Genomic DNA, 21,676 nt, shown 5'->3' on the forward strand with positions numbered 1-21,676 from the left:
GAAAAGATACATAATTAAATAGGAAGAAAAATATGACATTTTTCCAATTTTTTTAACATATTGTGCCGCCAAAAGTTAAGCCCACGTTTTTTTTTATGCGCATAGAAAAATTTTCATTTCTAGTGATATTTGAAAGCCAAAAAGCCAAAAATCTCCGTGGATATACGATTCATCCAAATATGGCTTTTTGAAACAGATACCGTCTGGACTATGAACAGGTTTTACGTTTAACAATTTATGACCCAATAAATTTTACTTTTATGGTACGATTCAAAAAGTGATTCAAATTTTGAATGTAAAATTAATCCTAAATGTGTGATACCGCAAGTAGCAGATAATGGCAATTTTGAATGAAAAATAGATTGTTTTCTTGTAGCACATTTTCAGGCAGTTGATTGATTGATTTATTTTTTTAATTTAGAATTTAATTTTGGAGTTTCTTAAAATTATGATAATTTTTCCAAAACCGATCAAGTTTTAACCATCGTAACATTCTTTTCTTATTGACAAAAAAATAGTAGGAACCATGGTTTAATGTGAAAAATATTGGTTAATAATTGCAGACAGTTTAAAATTGAAAATGTATGTATTTAATTTCAGAATAAAGTCACTAGGAAAAATAGATTTAATATCTATTGTTAACGAACAGATTGTTATAGAAACACTAACTGGGACTTACTGCGGAGAAGAAGGGGACTACACTAGCAGTGTTAGTTTAATTTGTGACTCTGAGGAGGTAACATTATTTCTATTATACAAAATAGATGTTAAGTAACATGAATTAAATGTATATGTTTTTTTTTTTATAGAAAAAACCTCGACTTGTAAATAATACAGTGTGTACATTCCAATTTGAGTGGAGGACTCCTCATGGTTGCTTAAATAAAATTGATTCTGGTATGAGTCGGTGTATAATTAAAGACACATCCGGTGATATTTCGTAAGTTGCCTCATAAAATTCACTCTTACTGCTACGTTTTAAATATAATAATAATTGCAATCAGTTTTGTGACTAACTACTAGGGAAATTTTGAGGGTTTTTTTTGTAAATTCAAGGCTTGTGAAAAATTCTGTACATTATTATTTTTCAAAGTATTGTCCATCGGTAGCCACTACTTTTTCCTATCTTTCTGGTAGCATATGGATTCCGCTTCGAAAGAACAACTCATCTTTTGATGCTATCCACCAATCGATTCAGTTTTACGTATCTTCATAAGATTGGAAGCGCTGCTTAGGTAGGCCCCGTTTCATGGATCGGAACAAGTAGTAATCCGATGGAGCAATATCTGGTGGTGTAAAACATCCCATTTCAGCTTTTTAAGCATTTTTTGATTTAACCAGCAACGTATGGTTGAGCGTTGTCATGTTAAAAAATTACTTTATTGTGCCTTTGCTCGAATTACGGCCGTTTTTACTTCGATGCCCGGCTCAAACACATCAACTGTGTTTGGTGGCGTTCACCAGTGATGCTTTCATTCCGTTGAAGCAGCTCATAGGTTTGTCCCACCAAATATAGAGCATGAGCTTCGAATCATGAATATTCTGTCTTCATTTATCAATTAAGTATTTATGAGGGCTGTGTATGATGGAAATGAAAAATATCAGGGAAAGCTCTTTCGAAGTTAATAGATTTTAATTTTTGTTAAACTTATTTGTTAAAGAGCATTTTAACAAATTATTAAACATATTTTAATTTTTTATAATTTTGAACTATTTTTAGCAAATTGCCAATAAGTGGCATATTTACGTGGTATTTCACAGTTTTTACGAAAATCTAGACGACCTATCCGAAAATTAGTCATTTTATGTTGTAGGCAATTATATTACCTACAATTTAAGGTACCTATCTAAAGTGATATTTCACCAATTTGTTAACTGTAAAATAAAGGTCGAACGCGCAATCAATTTTTGAAAATTATTGCGCATTATTGCAAAAAGCGATGGATGTTTGTGAAATTTATGGAAAAAATCCGTCAATTCAATGTGTGCCAAACGCCAATTCAATTGGCCATGAAATTGTTGCTCCAGCTATTTGTTAATTATTAATTTCGTTTGTTTTTTTACAGTTAATTGTTTAATTACTAAACGTTAATTCTAGAAGTTAATATCGTAGATAGGTTCTAATTGATCGAAAGTAACGTGTCGAAAAACAAAAATTTCAAAAAGTTATCAACAAATTGTCCCAGTCAAGCAAAAGCCGCTCGGGAATTTGCTCTTTTTGCATTAAATAGAGCTTATTTTTACGGTAATTTAAAAAAAATAAATCACCTATGCCTCTTTGTTCCCAAGATAACTTTTATTTTTATAATGTTAATTAACTATTGGACGTATCGGACCGAGATTTTAGAGACAAATAAAGAAAGGGTTAAACTTTTATTTCCAAAAAGTTTTACATTGATAGTTCATCTAATAAACGCGCTAGCAGCAGTAATAGTTAACGATCTGCACGCGGGAGAAGGAGCACCGGGCCCGTTCATGGCGTGAGACTTTTGAACTGAATTTGAAACGTTCCAAGTCAAATTAGTGAAAAATAAATTGTAGGTAATTTAATTGCTTACAAAGTAAAATAACAAATATTCTGATATATTGTCTAGATCAAGGGTCGGCAACTGGTGGACCGCGGTCCAGGTCCGGACCACGGAAGGTAAAATCCTGGACCGCCAAAAATTTTTTTAAAGCATAAATTACTCAAATAAATTATTTAAAAAATGTTTTTTACGTTTGAGTGCCAACCTTATCATTTTTTCTAGTACTGTACAATTGTGTGACTCATTTGAGTTCTTAATGGTTAGTAAGCAGATTAAATTTGAGTCCAAATGAAAATTTGTAAGAAATATTAATTTTTTTTCTGGACCTCGTTAAAAATTTTTAAAAGTATCCGGACCCCACCTAAAATTACTTGCCGACCCCTGGTCTAGATATTCATGGGTAGTAAAAATACTGAAAAAACACATAAATTTGCCACTTATTTACAATTTGTCATCACTTCTTTCGAATTACATTTTGATATTATCATTCTACATACCCTACCCCGTCATAAAGTGCAATTAAATGTCTACTAATAATAATTTTTTCAAGTTTTCAGGTTTTATGATCTAATTCGGTATATTGTGAATATTTGTTACTTTTTTTTTTGTTTTAGATTAGATTTTACAGAAGTAAATAGAAAGTCTGTAAAAGTCAACATTGACAAAATGTACTACGTGTTTGATATTTGTAAGGATAGTTACTCCCAGTGCTTAGCAAGTACTATAGAAATAATTCAGTGTTGACTTAATTTAAACGATTTTTTTTTGTAGATGATTGTCAAAATGTACCTTTAAAGAAACATCTTACGTTAAATAATAGTACAACATTTCTAGAAATGAACCTATCAAAAACCTGTGATACCAAAAGTCCTATTAATAAAGTAATTTTTGAGTTAGTGTGTGATGATATACAACATAATGAACACTTCAGTCTAAAGGAAGAAATTAATGATTGTACTATAAAACTTCTATTATATACAAATTTAGTTTGTGGCAGAGAGGTTGGTTGTAACGAAAATTGCACAAAAATGAGTAATAATCTATTATATTTTTTAGGAATATCAAGTGGACGAAAAAGATAAAAATGAGAAGTATTTCATAGTGGATGGAAAGGAGTTCAATCATGGAAAGGAGTTCAATCATGAAAATGAGTTAAATCCTGAAAATGAGTTCAATCATGAAAATGAATTAAATCATGAGCATCAAAACTGCTCAGTATTAAGCTCCATAACTGGTTATACCATATATTTGAATTCACTGCAGCTTAATGTAAGTAGAAAATAGTTACAATTACAATGATAATTAGAAATTATCATAATACGAAGGAAAGATAAGAAATTTTCATTGGTTATTTTAGAAAATAATCATTGAAAATAATATTTTATACAGTGAGCTCCCTCTTAATCAGCCACTTCAGGACCGAGTCCCAGACTATATAACGATTTGGCCGGTTAAACTGTCATTGTATTAAAATACACTTACGAACTTGTTTCTGTAGTATAAAACTAAGTATGCACATACAGCGTGTCCCGCTGTAATGTCCGGAAGAGGGAAAAGTTTTTTATTTGTGGGTTTAAGTCAATAAGTTACTCTTTGTATAAACTCCTGCTTGTTCCAAAACGGTCAAAACTGTTAAAATATTTGTCATTTTTTATATAGGGTGTTCAGTATTTAGAAAAATATTGTTAGTCGCCAAGAGTAAAGTACCGTTATATTTGACAAATTTAAAAAAAAAATTCTTTTTTAATAATGCTTAATAAGCTAATTTGTATGTACCACTTTATTTGATATTTGCAAAATTTAAGCAATAATCAATTTCTTTAATTTTATTTTTATTAAGTCAATTTATTGCTAATAATAAGAAAATTTACATAAACAAGGAATAATGTAATTTAAATTTACAAATATAAATTTTACTCAAATTTATTGACTCCAATTTCTGCACAAATTTCAGGATTAATGAACATATTTGTATGTACTGCAATTATGTTAATACAGTAGTGTAAAGTAACAATGTGTTTCGCTTTTTTCTCAACAAAAAAGTCCTTCTAGCGTAAGTTTTCTTACTTAGACATATTATATTACAATAAAATACACTAGATATATGCATTGTACGAGGTGTCTCAAACTATGGGCCTACTGTGACTACTACTACTATTTAAATAAAATTCGGGACATGTGGTGAATGGGATCAGGCCATTTTCAATCGAAAGTATTATCTTTGGGATTTGACAGAAACAACTAATGATGTCATCAATTATATTTTTTCCAGAAACATACCCAAATTTTTTTCCTGTTAAAAAGCTCTTTTTTTTTATAAACTTTTATTAAAGAAATTTTTCTGTATTACTTCCCGTTTAAAAGTTATAAGCAATATCGTTCTAAAGAGTTTCGAAAAAAATACTTATAAATCTCATTAGTGGTGTAAGGATCAAGTAGTCGTTGGAAAATAATTTAATGTTCATTGTTTAAAGTGCAAACTGTCACAAAATACTTGTCATTACTCACAAACGTCAAACGTATAACTTTTGGGCTTACAAAATGTTTTCTCATTTAGAAATAGTTGATATGTTGCTAATTTATGGCGAGTCACAAAAAAATTCAAGAAGAGCTGTAGAGTTATATCGAGAATGGTATCCAGAGCACCCCATTCCTGATCATAGAACCTTTACAAGATTGGAGGCGACCTTGCGACGAAATGAAGATGTATTTTCTGTTCGGAAAAATCAAATAATTGACTGAATGGTAAGAAACAATGTTAATACAGCTAGACTGTTATACTATTTCGAACAAAGTCCACGGAATTCAATACGGCAGGCTTGCCGGGAATCGAATTTGGATAAATCAGCCGTTCAACGCATTTTAAAGACCAATGGGTATCATGAGTACGAAATTCACAATTTGGAGTATTTGCCTGAGCATCACATTGAAAACAGACTTAACTTTATAGCTCAAATTGTAATAAATGTAGAAACTGTTAATCAGAACCTTTTTCGGCACGTTGTTTGGATGGACGAAAGTCGGTTCAGTAATGGTTTGCAAAACAGGTGTAACAAACACTACTGGTCCATTGAAAATTCCCGCATTGTAAATCCAGTCCAAAACCAAGGCCATTTTGGAGTAAATGTATGGTGCCGCATCATCAGTAGGCATTTAATTGAGAATTGTTATGAAAGCGTTTGCCTCATTTTTTACGTTTAGTTATTGTTATGATCATGTTTGGCTTTAACTGCATTAAAGAATTATCAATTTTAATCTTTTTATTTAGTCTTAATGACATTTATGCACTTTAAACAACGAACATTCAATTATTTTCCAACGACTACATGATCCTTCCACTGCTAATGTGATTTTTAGATGGTATTTTTTTTGAGACTCTTGCTTATAACTTTTAAACGGGAAGTAATACAGAAAAATTCTCTAATAAAAGTTTATTAGAAAAAAAGAGAGCTTTTTAACAGGAAAAAAAATTGGGTATATGTTTCTGGAAAAAAATATAATTGATGGCGTTATTAGGTATTTCTGTCAAATCCCAAAGATAATACTTTCGATTGAAAATGAAGCCTACCTCATCCCATTTAACATCATGTGTCCCAAATTTTATTTAAATTTTTTGTATCCTCACAGCAGGCCCATACTATCGAGTTTGAGGCACCTTGTACATATCTAGTGTATTTTATTGTAATATGATATGCCTAATTAAGAAAACTTACGCTGGAAAGACTTTTTTGTTGAGAAAAATGAACATGTTACTTTACACTACTGTATTAACATAATTGCAGTACATATTAATCGTTACTAAACAGGCAATTAAATATCACATTTTTAAAGAACTGTACTGTAAATATAGAAAAATAAGCTCTCTAAAAGTATTTGTCGATTTTTTTTTGTTTTTTTTGCGTGTATTACCTACTCTTTTGAAACCAAAGTCACGCTATTTTTTCACAAACATTATATCACCTGAAGTGGACTCTTCTTGTTCAATGTAGGATGTTACTAGCTCAAATACAGCTTTTGCTTCTGTGTGGGTTACTTTTTTCACATCCTTCTCTTGTACACCTTCTTTTTCTCCTTTATTTTCTTGATCATATGACCAATAACTGCTTGCACTAAATCATCATTTAAAAACTCGTTTTCAAGACTTTCATCAGCAGTAACTCATTCGTATACATCTTCTGCATTTAGACTACCACACTCAGGAAGTTTCTGTAAATCAATGAGTAGGTTGGTGTCGTTAGGTTCAGGTACCTCTGTAGTATTGATCGGAAATTTCAGTGTTGTGAGATGCTTTCTGTGCACAGATTTGTTCACATTTTTTAAAGCAAAGTGGTTTTTTAGACTTTTACAAAAAGAGGAATCTTGTGTGTTCCGGTGGCATTGGAACAAACACCTACAGTTAGTCTTTCTTCGTTTGTCTTAAATCTAGGAGCAGTTTTTTCCTGACTTGAAGAAAATGTTTTTTGGGACAAAAACTTGAAGTTAAAGTCAGTTTAGTCCATGTTATAAACTTGTTCTGAGTTTCTGTGATATAGTCTTGAAATTTTATAGGCAATTCGAATGCTACTAGTGTGTCTACCAACGATTTTTCACTATTCTTGGCCTATATAGTGAACTCCATGCCACTTCTTTCAGCAAGTGGGCCACCCTTCGCTTGAGAGAAATTAACCAATTCAATTTTCGAATGAAGCAAAACTGCCTTCTCTTTTAAATGGTACCACTTAATGGAGTAGGTACACCGTCGACGTTCTTGTTTCCAGATTTTCTGAGTGCACAACACGTTGAAAATGTTTTACTCGATTCTATTTGAGTGCAAAAATCCTGATTTGATTTTTGATTCCTCTGCCAGTCACAAATAAGCTTGACTGACTCTCCTTTGACCAAACTGTCAAGAGCATTTAGCTTTTGTCCCATTGTTTTCTTCAATCATTTCTTCAATACAACCTACACATATACACGGTTAAAGTACAGTACAGTGGAAGATATGAGTAGATGCGTGGGATCGTGTTGATCGATGTGTCGGTTTGCGAGGTGTCGAAAGACTTGATTTTAGGTTTGGAAAAATTAGTAAAGGTTGCAAGTCTTGGGAAGGGATGTCTTTGAAAGTTGGTGCAATGAATAAAACACACTAAATATTTGTTTTGCAACACCACAAATCAGCAGTCATCACCGTCTCAAAGTCATAGTGGCCAGTTAAAGCCGAGACTTCTTATAAGGTTTCTGGCTTATAGGGTGTCCACTGTATTGTGTTTTTTAGGAGTAATTATAAAAAAGTGTTACTACCGTAACAAATACTTAATGCAAAAAATAAATTATTCTAAATTTATCTCACCTTACTGGTGAGGTCTTAATTTGAATTTTTAGAGAATGTATGTGACTTTAATGTCGACGATTTGTACCTGAATTTAATGCAGATAGTAAGAAGTAATTTATTTAAAGTCAATATAGTCAAAATATTTCTCTACATTAGTTATTTATAAGTATTTATTTCAAGAAAATAAAATCAAAAATTTTAAATTTTTAATAATGTATCTAAATCTAAACACCGTTATGTTGATATTAGAGCCAGAATTCTAATATTTCATAGTAACTAAGAAAAATCAGCTAGTGATTTTATGTATTAGAATCTGGTGTTGCATGACATATACGTAATTATGTTAATTTTCATGTGACCTGTTATCGATACCTACCCATTTTTCCTAAAAAATAAAAGTTTTGATAGAACAAAGATATTACGGACACAGCTATGACAATAGTAGGAGAAATGGATTCTTAAAAAAAAAAAAATTAGAATATCTCCTATAAAACCTGCTGAAATCATAATGAGCACCAGTTTCCAAAATAAAGAGATACGCAGTATTTCAAAATCACTTAAGAGAGTAACAATTCCTAGTAATAAATATTAAATACATATCACTTCCCTTTGTCAATATGTTCAAAAGTTTCATTTATATCTCCGAAATTCATTGTTTTTTGAGTGTTACTAAGCAAATCCATATACGTATTGTCTATATAAAATCAAGCTTATTTGTAGCACATTCAATATATGGTTGGTTATTAAAACTGGAGTCGTAATAATCAGACTCCACTGTATTTTAGTTATTTCAATTGTTTTATTTATATTTTTTCATTCAATTTTTTCTCACTTAATGTTGAAAATTGTACTTTGCTGAACAATTTATACTTTATTTTATAAACCTAATATTTAATAATTTTAAACAAGCGGTAGGCCATGTCAGGGTATAGAATAACTGTAGATATACCTAGATAGGATATTAGATTTTGGAAAAAATTGCAAACATAATTTTTCAATTTTTCAAAATCAATACGAAAGAAAATATATCTTGAATGAAAAATGTGTTGCAAATTCTACAAATTCATTATTTCTTGCAGATTTCAACTCTTTGTCCAACCATTTATTTTTATGAAAACAACAAATCTGTTGTTTTGATATATCCTAATGATAAAATTTGTAGTAAATCTACTTTAGATGGTAAGTACTAAAATGTATTTAAAATAGGTGTATGTTTCATTTAAGTAATCAAATTTATGTTTTGTAGCTAAATATGAGTATAAGGCTGTATTAACTTGTTCAAATAAAGAATTACATAAAACGGAGGTGAGTACCTTAGTTATTATATCTGTACCAATGTTTGTTTCACTTAAAATTGTTCATTCTAGAACTTTTAGTGTAATATATTAATAATTGTAGTTTGTACAGATTGAAAAAAAAACTTTTGCTCTATTATCGTTAATTATTGATATTGTTAACAGAAAATGGACTGTTTTGAAGTATTCCATCTAGAACGACCTGAGTTTTGTAAACTCTTTGAATTCTCAGTTTTAGATAGGCCTCAGAAGAGTAACACAGGTAGTAAATATATATTATTATTGTATATGTGTCTACCTTGATTTAATGACTATTTTAAAGTAAAAATGCTTTAAAGATACAGGGTGTAACTAAAATGCATGGTCAAACTTTAATAGCAGGTTCTATATTAAAAATTGACAAAAAAAGTTGCTATAAATGTGTGTCCGGAAATAGTCATTTTCTATTTACGGGTATTCAAAACTAATTAAAATGTTTGGTTTATTTTAAGTATTTTTTTCTTCGAACTTTAACTTGAAAACAAAGCGTTTATGGATACAATTTTTTATGAACTTTGTTTTGTTTGTGTGTTGAAAAAAAAATCAGACATTACCTCCTTAAATGACTGTGTTGTTCTTCAAGGAGAGATAGCCAAAATTGAAGTCTGGTGTAATTTGAATGATTTATATCTAAATGCTAAGAAATGCAATATTATTAGTTTTACAAAGAAGAAATCACCTTATTGTTATAGTTAATTAATAACATCGAAATTAATCGTTTGACTAAAATTAAAGACTTAGGAGTGATCTTCGATAATTATCTTTTTCATGTCATATCGTGTCCAAGGTCGATGATGCAATGAAGGCTTACGGTTTTATACTTCGCAACTGTAAATCGTTTACTAATATCGCGTCGCTCATTATTTTGTATTTTTCGTACGTTAGAAATAAGCTAGAATACTGCTCTACTGTTTGGAACCCATTCTATTTATGCCATAGTGAGTTACTTGAAAAACCGCAAAGAAAATTGATCAAATATTTATGTTTTAAGATAGATAATGCTTATCCCGAAAGAGGTACACCATATAGGCAACTGATTGATAGATTTGGATTTCAAAGTTTAGATTTGAGGAGAAAATTAAACTCAGTCACTTTCCTCTATAAGTTATTAAATGGTCAAATTGATTGTCCTGAGCTGCTGAGTAAAATTAGATTTCATGTTCCTAGGCATAATTCTAGAAATATTGATACTTTTTATTGTTTGTGAAGAACTAATCTTTTATTTAAGTCACCTATATGTGCAACTTATTTAATATGGTGTCGCATCTCTGTGATATAAATCATACCAGCTTAAAATGTATTTTATTAATCGTTTCAGGTACTGTAGATGAAGATTTCTGTTAGTTATATAAGTTATTCCCTTTGTTTTTTTTCTATTTATTAGTCATTATTACTTTACCTATCGTTCTATATGTAATTGTCCTATTATTATTATTATTATTTGTCAAGCTGTAACATAGAATCTGACATTAAACTTTGATCATAAGTTTAGTTACACACTGTAATTAGTACCATTCACATATTGTATAATCAATCACTTTCTTTCAGTGACAATTGTGTTTTCAACTCTTGGGGCCATTGTTTTCATAATAATATTAAGTGCTTTCGGCTTTTATAAATGGAAAAAATATTCAAGAAAATCATTGTATCTCACCGTCTATGATAAGGTAAAAGACCCTTAAATAATGATACACACTATTTTGTCTTACATTTGAAGAAATATACAGTCGTAAAACCACAAATATTTCATTTCCCTTAGTCTCTCGAATTTTTTTTCGAAAAGCCAACGTTTATTGTATTTGTATTCATCAAAGTGTGATTTAAACAAGGTGTTTGTGGACTTATATTATTAAAGAAAAAACTTTGGAAACATTTCCTTTAATTACAAGTAGCATATTTTCCTGACTAAAAAAACGTTAACCAGCTATTGATTTGGTAGAGAATTTAAAAGGTTTTGTACTATCATCCTCTATAATGGTGATAAGTTTTTTTAAAACATTCTTGGTATAAGAATATTTGCTAATAATCAAAATAACGCATCTAAATGATTAACCAAACAAAAATTATGTATAGGAACAACTTTTTATAAGAAGCTTAACTTTTAATCCCGCTCTTGTTTGTTATGTCACAAATAAATATTTATATTGTTGTTTTAGGATGGTGATATATAAAAGTATATCTCTAATACTTTTTCGCATGTGATTTCAAGGAATACGTTTCAGTAATATTTTTGTTTATAATTTTTTTTTAAATATATTTTTCTTTATATTCAGTGGTAAAAGACTGGATTAACTTTTATAACATACATTAGAAAATGATAATTCCTAGTTAATGCTATGTGTTCGTTGCTTTATATTTATGATATTGAGAGTAGAATGATATGAACAGCGCACCACCTTCCTATAAAAAAGTACTGTTAATACTATGATTAGTAATAATCATTTATTTATAAAATTTGAAATTATGTCAATATCTCGAAGATATGTATATCTTTTTTAAAAAAGAAATTTCATTAAAAATTATTTTTTTACTTATTTTTTATATGTAGGTACTTTCGAATTTAAATTTTTGATCTACTTAATCGTAATTAAAATATGTACTCCAGTAGGGCTCCATATATGTATAATTGATTGTATACAGGGTGTTCCTAAATAAGTGTCGCAACGGAAAACTGTAAATTTCTCTTGAAAAGAGAAACGTTATTTTCCTCTTCCATTTTTCACTCCGGGCTTTCGTTTTCGAGATACACGGTGTCAAAACTTTTTCAGATTTTTGCCAATACCTTAGGAACCGTTTGAACTACAAGACTGAGCTTGTGTACACACATTACCACTATTATTAGCTACTTGTTGCAAATGTTGTTAAATTTCGTTAAACTTGTTAATTATTACTATCTATCTTTTGAATTACAAAAGATTTTTGAAACATTAGCAAAATATTTGTTTTTGTTCATAGAAAGTCATTTTTCTTGAAAACGGTTGACTTTAGAGCAATGAACCAAGAGAACTCTTTATTTGTAGAAATCATTGGCGCTTCCACAATTTGCTGTCAAATGTCAATTTTACCAGTGGCGTAAAAGTTAGGGGGGAAAATCCTTACGATACCTTAAAATCTCCACCACTGGCACGTTCAATGAATTTGAGAAGGGTGCGAAAAAGTAGCTATTAGTAGTGGTAATGCGTGTACAAAAACTCAGTCCTGTAGTTCAAACGGTTCCAAAGATATTTGGAAAAAATTTGAAAAAAATGAAAGTTTTGACACCGTGTATCCCGAAAACGAAAGCCCGGAGAAAAAAATGGAAGAGGAACAACATGTTTCTTTTTTCAAGAGGAATTTACAGTTTTCCGTTGCGACACTTATTTAGGAACACCCTGTATGTATTTTTTATAATTTTTCTTTATTGATATAAGTATTGTTCCTACTAATACTTAAGTTTTTACAATTTTATTGAGGATTTTCATTTTTGTTAATATTATTTTTAATTTAATTTAAGTTCATGCTGTAAATATGATTCAAAAGACTGTTAAAATCTGGCAGTAGTCTGTATAAATATATTACTCACATACATCTGAGTAAATAAATTATTGCGATCACGAGCTTGCAAAAATAGTCTTTAAAAATATACATAGCCTTCATAAATGATTAAAAGTCATGTGATCAGTAATTTTGTTTGGAACAGTAATTTTATTTCTTTCACGTTGGCAATTAAGTTTCGGTAAAATTAAAAATTATTAAAACAATATGATCGAGATTACATTAAAACACAACATTCTGTTTAATCGGCTGGTGATTGATGTATTTTTTCACGAGATTCTATTCAACCAATCAGCGATCACATATCTCGAATGTAGACATAACGGTTTGTCATTGTTCATTGTCAACGAATCATTAATATTGATGATGCTAAGATTTGGGGACTTTTAGTTGACACTACCAGCCGTGTAATGCTGGGTTGCCTAAGCTCGGCGGCCACGTGACTTATACTTATTTATGAAGGCTCTGTATTAGTAAATTAAAAAGATCATTTCAAACAAAATAATTATTTATCACAGGGTTCCATTACGTTGTCATTACAAGTATGTAGATTCAAATGTATTTATTTTTATTTGTAACTGAACTTCCTATCAGATTGATGTTAATAAAATATATTTACTAAGAATTAGATTAAATTATGAGACCTACCTTTAATATAAACTAGATTCAAATGCTGAGAAATTTTTATTGATTTTATGATGAAAAGTAACTTGGATTTGTATGTTAAATTCTAGAAGAATTTATTTTATTAAATAATAAAATATATTTAGAAAAAAATGGGAATAGCAATGAAATTATTTTTTCTGAAAATTCGCCAAAATCCCTCAATGTTATGAGAGCAAATCAATATCTACTGAAAATATTTCATGTAGTTATTCTAATGTAGTTATAGTTTTCATAAAAATATTAATTACAAGTTTGTTATAAAGATAAATTCAATTATTTGTGGTAAGAATGGTAAGTAAATTATTTTATATATTAGAATTCTGCTACCAGTTCCAGACTTACAATGCATTTCCTTTTTTTAGCCTTAGATAGGAATCTTTGAACTGCCCTTGTTATGTGGCTAATTTATACAATATTCAAAATAGCAGTAAAAAAGTGTCACTTATTACAAATATATACTGCTAATGAAGGTAGGTAAGTAAATATAAACACTATAAAAGTTATCACAAAATATTTTTTATTTTCTATAATCATGGACATGGTCGCCCATAAGAAATTTTCTCAGTGGGAGCGAAATTGAAAACGTGGATGCGTTATACCAGATATTTCGTAAAAAAAGTCGGCAAATTTATAATCTGGCTGTCTATATTATATTAGGTTTATAATATGTACACCTTTATGTAAAACAGACTCAAATGATATAAACTAGTTCAACAAGATGTACAATTTTGGTTCAAACATCCGTTTGAAGGATAATTGCAACATATGTGATATGTGGCGTTGTTGTTTTGATCTGTTGTATGACGCATTTGTATCGTAGAAAGTGTCATCTCTCATCATTTTCCCTTGGTGTTTCGGAAACTCGAGCCCCACGTTGGGCGCCATGTCGTCTTTCACTAACATTATTACGGGGATTATCTCTAATATGGGGAGAATCAGCATTTTTACCGAGCTCCTTGTGTTGTGTGTTTAGGAATGTATTTAAATTCTTCTAATAACTATAAATGAGTATGAGTATGTTATTTGATTGTATAAAATGCAAATAATAAATTTTGAGTTGTATAACATGTACTAGCCAGATTCCGTTCTTGATTATCAAACTGCAAGACACTAAGGTCGACGTTCAGTCGCATATCTTGATGGGTCCGCACAGGTCCTATATAGTAAAGTTTGCTTTAGGTGTCGACAATTGACTTCTTTGGATTTTGCGCATCTTTGGATTGTAGTCGCCTGGAACGGGTGATGGACCCGTAGTATGACATGGTAGTCTGATTTTGTATTGCGGTTCTCCAGCTCAAGTTTCGCATTTTTTCGGAGAAGCTTTTATTTTTCGAAATCCGAACATGGGATGATTTTTTCAACTTCACAGTGCGTCGTCTGTGGTTGCTCTGCCGACAGCATCGCTCTCCGACGGTTTTGTCTATTGCGGGTTCGTTGTTCGAGGCTGATTGCTTATTTGAGAACTTTTCGAAGCACAGACGAAAATGGTATTTTCCGCGCCGCGCCGCACCTTCCGCTTCTCGAGGAGGGTAGTTTCGAGCCCCTCGAACATGAGTCTGCTTTAGTCACGATTGCCCTGCGTAGCTATGGTTGCAGACTGTTTCGTGGTTCTAATTGGAAAGTTGAGCGAAAGTTTTTGAATGTGCTCGGAATTTGGAATACAACAAAAGTATCCCTGGTAGCACAATCGTGTGCAATTCTAATATAAGTTGTTTCAAGTTTACTTGAAATAGCCAAATTGTGTCAGATTGTTTTGTGTCTATTGCTGAAATTTATATCGTTTCTTATGCAAGATACTTTTACAATACTTTCACCAGACTTAACCAAAAGTACTTGAGTCCAAAGGGGTGAATTAGTATGTCAAGTACAATATGTCTTACTTAATTCTAATATAAGTCTGCAACATAGTCGCTTGCTTTAATTTACCCCTTTGTGCTCAAGTGCCCTGAATCAAATCCATTGAAAGCTTTGATCAAGACAATTGCACAATGTATCTTGCAGTAAACCTGATGCTGATTTCAGTAGTAGGTACACAGCAGTTTTGTATAAATGTCTGGTGCAAGATTTTGCTACCAGGGATAGTTTGCTTAAAAACTTATTATACAACAGTTGTATGTACGACAAGTTTCAGCGTGTGTATCTATGCTCCAATTTGTTGATGCGATTTCGTTACTTTTTTATACAATTATTAGTGCATTAAAATGTTTTAATTATGTAATAAAAAATCATTGAAATAAGTACGTTTTTTTAATTTTGTCATTACTTACCTTCAAATAAGAGTATTTTTTGTCTCATCAATGGCTCTGCAGGTTTCAGAAAACATTTGACGTATGGTCTGAGGCAATACAGCTGTGGATTTAGGATTTTTGTAGAAATATCCAGTACCTAACCAAATAGGTATATTCTCAGAGTAAGGACTAATCTTACTTTGGCTAATAATTGCATCTCAACTGTATTTTGTTCTATAATACTTATTGTAGGTCAGATCGTATTAATTGTAATATTGTTTTATTATTAATCGTTTCGTGAAGAAATAGTATATGTGAACAAATGTGTTTGGAGTAAACAAATTTTTGAACCACCGTTTATTTTCTCTTTTTTACGTTATTATTGTTCAAAAAAATGGGCAGCCATTTTCTTTTTTGACATTGTTGGGGCTATTGTGAACAATATAAGCTGTACTTCTGGGATTGCTTAGGAATGATTATACGTCTAGACAAAATTCTAGGATCTTTATCTTCAATGTATATAGGCCAGGAAAATAAGCTGGGGATTGACCATTTCGCGATTTTCTGTTTTGGCCAGTAAATATTATGTACAATAACATATTAGTTTCCAGTCATAAAAATGGGAGGAAGATTGTTTACAGGATGGTTAATTGTATAATTTCTATGTAAATTCCCGTTTTTTTTGTCTTCAAAAGACCCACAAAACTAGCCCTCGAGCGTCAAAAAATATTGATTAAATCAAAAGTTATAAACAGAAGTAGTTTATTTATGACTTTTGAATTAAACATTTATAAACTGCGTTATTACTACCAGAACGTTTTGGCATCGCATCCTCTCATTCCTTATCACTGTCTAATAACACACGAAATCTGGAATCGGAAAGTTGAATAGTTTACAAGTTATGACCTTATAAACAAATTAACTAATTTATTAGTCTGGCCGATCGCGAGGATCTTCCACAATTGCACTGATTTTTTTCATGGTAGATTTCATAATAATACATTGAAATCTATATATTTTTTTAATTTCTGTTGTTTTTCAACGAATCTTGACGATTTTTTTTTTAACTTACAGCTCTTCATAAGCTTTCCGATTATGTAATAATATATAACTATGTCACGCTCGTGCGTCGTATATTTCATCTTGCAACTAAGGCTAAAAAATAAAAAATTTCCAGGTTGCAAATTTAAAATTAAAAAAAAATGTAGGTACTGTGCAACTAATTAAATGACCTGCAGTATGTTAAATTGTAACGTTTGTGGGATCTTTTAAAGCAATGTTTGTATGTTTTTTTATTTGTAAACAGTTTTGGTACTTATTTCTTATTCATTACATGTTAATAAATGCCTGCTCAGAAGTCACTAAATTAACAATTATATATCACCAAACTAGTCATTAAGAGAATTAACAATTACACGATTTAAATTCTTTGAAGTGGCATGGCGCTTGGATCACTAGCAGGAATATTTAATGGAATAATACAGAAAATACAATCCGCCAAGTGTAGAAATTGATTTTTTTTTTAAAGTAAAATCGGAATATTTAGTTAATAATAACTTGATATTTTCGTAATGACAATAATAGTAGAAGTAGTTTTAAAAATGTGGTATTTTTAGTAATTAGACATCGCGATTTACTTCTATAATAAACTTTGGTTTAATAGCGTACATTATCTGTAAAATGTTAGAATAAAAAAAATAATTCCACAAAAAATAGAATAAAAAAAGATCCCAGCTAGAACCCGTCTCATAAATTTGCGTACTGAAAAAAAAAACGCCACGCTTTCAAAGAGCACTTTTTTAGTTTAGAAATAAAAAAACTCAAAAAACTAAAAATGTGTTATTTTTATATCTTTTATATCTCGAAATGAACAAAATAAAAACAAAAGTTTAAAGTTTAGTTTTAGTTTCTTTAGTTTTGCCAAATTTTAATAAATAAAAGAAAGATCATATTTAAGAATTTATTTGTAATTGTAATTATTACATATTTATTTATCTAACACTAAGTTTAATTTATTTATATATTAAAACTATTTTAATTTACAATTGGACGGAATTGATAAGGCGTTTCAAAGAATTTATTTATTCGTAATAAGATTACTTTTGATTATATTTTATATTGGTTCTAATACTAGGCTAAAAATAGATCTGTGCCACATTAATCTAACAATTGCAGTTCATTTATATTTTGTCAGAAATGATCTGATAATATAATTATTAATAATTAATTGTTAATGGCAAAACTAATATAAAATTTTATAAAAATAAGATTATTTATGCAATTAAAGTTATGAAATGACGTTATGCGTAGTTTTTCTTAAAATATCACATTAGCGATAAAACAAGTAAACTAATACGTATTAAATTTTTTCGTAAGTTCCATTAAACAAAAAATAAAAATAAAACAGTTTAATCATCACAGTACAGAAATAAAGTTAAATTTATTTTTAAAAATGGGTAACGCAAACTCATATATTTTTTAATTTTAATAGAAATCTTAAATCTACAGAAATCTAACCATTATTATGGAAATTATTATGGGAAAACACATTTCAAGGACTATCTTCAGTATTTTCCCTACCTACTTTCAGAGTAAATATATTTTACTTAAATATAAGGTTTTCTTTTACACACAAAGGATTTAAGGGTCAAATTCAAACAAAATCATGATTTAAAAATTGAAATCATGAATCGTGATATACTTAATAAATTGATTAGAACATAAATCGTGTCATTTTCACATAAATCATATCTGAAAGAAATATGAAACAGCACTTTTAGATCAAGATTTTATTTTATTTCATCCTTTGTTTTTAAAATGACTACTTTTCTAGATTGACAGTGTAGTACCTATTTCTTTAGACAATCTAACTTCAATCCGTTGATCTTAACATTGAAATACTTGAACAGTTCCTATTTTTACTACAATTTTTGATACAAATATAAAGCATATAAGGTAAAGTTAATATACATGACATTTGTAATAATATTTTACAACAAAGACGATTTATCGTGAAAATATTAAAATAAAAATATGGATCGATGAAACTAACAACATTGAGACTGACAATTTATAATAGCCTCAATGATTAATGTTGTTTTAAAACATAAATTATGGGTAGTGAAACAGGAAACTAAAAAAAATCATAATAGCAGTAATATTTTAAAAAAGATGGATTTTTTTTCATTTATTTTATATGCTTGAGTTATTTTTCTTTATACGTAAGTATTTTTTAAATTTTATTTTATTGGTATGATACATTTGATCCTTACTATACTTGTTTTACATTAGCTTGCTTTCTGAAATATCTTCCGACTGATGAACTAAGCTGAAATATATTACATTTTGTATATATAAAAAAGAAATAGAGTTTCAGGAAAAAATATTTGTTTCAAACTGGAAACGTCATATTTAATTTTAATTTAAATTTATAACTGAATCGGTAAAAAGCAAATGTACCTAAGTGTTATAGATGAAATGTGAAGAAAATAGGCTCCTCTAAACAATTTGGATTTCTTACCACTTGACTTAGTACTCGAATGGAGTATTTTGAAATTTTTTTATTGCAGTTTAAATGAAACTTGACATTTTTCCAGTTTGTAATGTAGACAATTTGTAATGTAATCAATACTCGTATTTTCAAAACATCTTACCTGTAGAATAATACATGGTAGAAATAATTTACATGTAGATACACAAAATTAATTTATCAACACAGGCAAAATAACAAGAATTTAAATAGATTTCTCTAAGGAACTACATTGTAGGTACCCACTAGAGAAGGTTTCAATTTCAATCCATTTTGTGGAAGTTACCATGGAAATGTCTTGACATCAACAAACATAAATTAATTCGGGACCGACTTGTTTCATGAAATGAAGTCAGTGATCGATTCTGTCACATATAAACGAAAAAATTTCCTATAAACATTGATAGGGAAACGTTGCCTTTTCGTGATATAGGGCGTTAAAATTTATATAAAAAAATAGTTTTGTTAACTACTTTATTTTTTTATTTTCCACTAACATGTACACATAACACTCTACGATTTTTATCTATTTTGTCTGCATTCCAGAAGAAAATTGTGAAGACCAAAGTTTTAGGAAATTTCCGATCTTCGATCGATTGATCGAAATACATATAATAACAATTGATTATAGTATAAATACACCAAGCATTGAATCATGGCAATCTGATTTATCAATTGTCAGGACATTGCAAGCTCTCAGCTCTCACACATCGGCTCAAACAAGAGACTTTTTGAGAACTTAAACAGTCGAATTGATGAGTCATCCACCGTACAGCCCTAATTTGGCATCCAGTGACTTTAATTCCCGCACAGCAAAAATAAATTACGTGGTCACGTTTTTCGACGCCTGAAGTAGTGGTTGATGCGTTCAAAATGGAGGTACCTCAATCAATAGGAATGGAAAAAGTACTTCAAAAATTGGTTCCAGCGCATGCAAAAGTGTACTTATTGATCTTCAAGGAGAATATTTTCAAAAACAATAAAGCCATATATTCCAAATATTAAAGACAACCGTCGTATTAAGTTAATTCAAACAAATTAAATAAATTGTTTTTAAAAACACCTTATCGAATGAAGTCAAACAAAATTCTTCGATACCAGAAATCTAGGTAGGCAAATAATATCCCCAGACAAACTCAATAACCGCTAATACAGCGGGATACAATTCTTTGAATTTGTTAGAATTATGAATGAAAAAGTGCTAAGAGACATCTTATGTTAGGTAATGAAGATTACAAAAAATCCTACAAAGTAGCGTGCATATTATTTTTTTTAAATAGTTGCGTACACGCACGCTCCTTGTTTTTGACATATATTTTATATTTTTTTCTCCTTTTTTCTATGATATCACACCGTTTGAAATTGAAAACATTCTTAATACAATGCAAAATAAATCATCAAGTGGGCCAGATGGCATTCCAATTAAGGTTATAAAATATATTTCTCAGTTCCTTATTAATCCGTAGTGTTACATTTTTAATTTATCAGTCAGATCTGGAGTCTTTCCTAATGCGTTTAAATTAGCCAATATCATTCCATTATACAAAAAAGGAGAAACCGATTGCATCGACAATTATAGACCCATAGCTTTATTATCTAGTTTTTCTAAGTTGTTCGAAAAAAATTGTCACTGTCGAATTTCTAACTTCACTATTAAACAAAATTTATTATGTAACAGCCAACACGGTTTTAGACCAAAATTTTCAACAAATACGGCCTCGGTTTCGTTAGTTAATAACATTGTCAATTCAATCGATAAAGGTAATTTCGTGCTAGTTCTCTTCTTTGATTTAACACGAGCTTTCGACTGCATTCATAAAGATTTTATGGTTGATAAACTTAAAAAAATGGGTTTAAGGTATCCAATTGACAACTGGGTTCACTCTTTCCTAACTGACAGGGAAATAAATGTGAAAATTGGCAACAACATATCCCATTCTTCTAAGATTCCATTGGGGGTTCCCCAGGGGAGTGTCTTATCTCCCCTACTATTTATATTGTTCATCAATGATTTAGAACAACATATAACTGTCGAAGATACCACTTTGATTCTTTACGCAGATGACAGTACAATATGTATTAGTGCCTCATCTGCTGACGAGCTTCAAGCGAAAGTAAATGCCGCACTTGAACAATTTTATACGTGGTGTACTAAAAATAATCTGATTATCAATCCAACAAAAACTCATTACATTACATTCTTTAAAAAAAGAATATGCCCTAATGTAGTAGTGTCATTAAATAATACAATGATTGAAAAAGTACAACACACAAAATTCTTAGGACTTTTCATTGACGAGCAGCTTACTTGGTCGACTCATATTGGTCATCTCGTAAAGAAATTAAATACTGCCTATTATGTGATCAGAAATCTGGGAAATATAGCGGATAAACATTATCTTTTAAATATTTATTTTGCATTAGCATATACCCATTTAAAATATTTGAAAATTTACTGGGGGACTAGCGCGGAATTTAATAGAATTTTCATTTGCCAAAAGAAAATCATAAGATTGATTCTATGTCTCAATCCGGTACAATCTTGT

At 30.0% G+C, this 21,676-nt stretch overlaps 1 protein-coding gene across 2 annotated transcripts in view; it reads left to right on the forward strand.

Annotated features, from left to right (window-relative positions):
- LOC108906645 (cation-independent mannose-6-phosphate receptor-like) overlaps nt 1-11,633 on the forward strand; it is a 27,752-nt gene extending 16,119 nt beyond the window's left edge. The window contains exons 11-20 of one of the 2 annotated variants that reach the window (XM_023454225.1): nt 601-736; nt 810-940; nt 3,143-3,246; nt 3,300-3,529; nt 3,585-3,797; nt 8,919-9,018; nt 9,086-9,144; nt 9,300-9,396; nt 10,722-10,840; nt 11,330-11,633. In XM_023454225.1, coding sequence (XP_023309993.1) covers nt 601-736; nt 810-940; nt 3,143-3,246; nt 3,300-3,529; nt 3,585-3,797; nt 8,919-9,018; nt 9,086-9,144; nt 9,300-9,396; nt 10,722-10,840; nt 11,330-11,344 — 1,204 coding nt within the window. In that variant the 3' untranslated portion in view covers nt 11,345-11,633. The other variant, XM_023454224.1, reaches the window with a different exon arrangement.
- The last annotated feature ends 10,043 nt before the right edge of the window (nt 11,634-21,676 follow it).

This window comes from Anoplophora glabripennis, unplaced genomic scaffold, assembly GCF_000390285.2.
Source record: "Anoplophora glabripennis isolate ALB-LARVAE unplaced genomic scaffold, Agla_2.0 scaffold185, whole genome shotgun sequence".
In the NCBI taxonomy this organism is placed as follows: Eukaryota; Metazoa; Arthropoda; class Insecta; order Coleoptera; family Cerambycidae; genus Anoplophora; species Anoplophora glabripennis.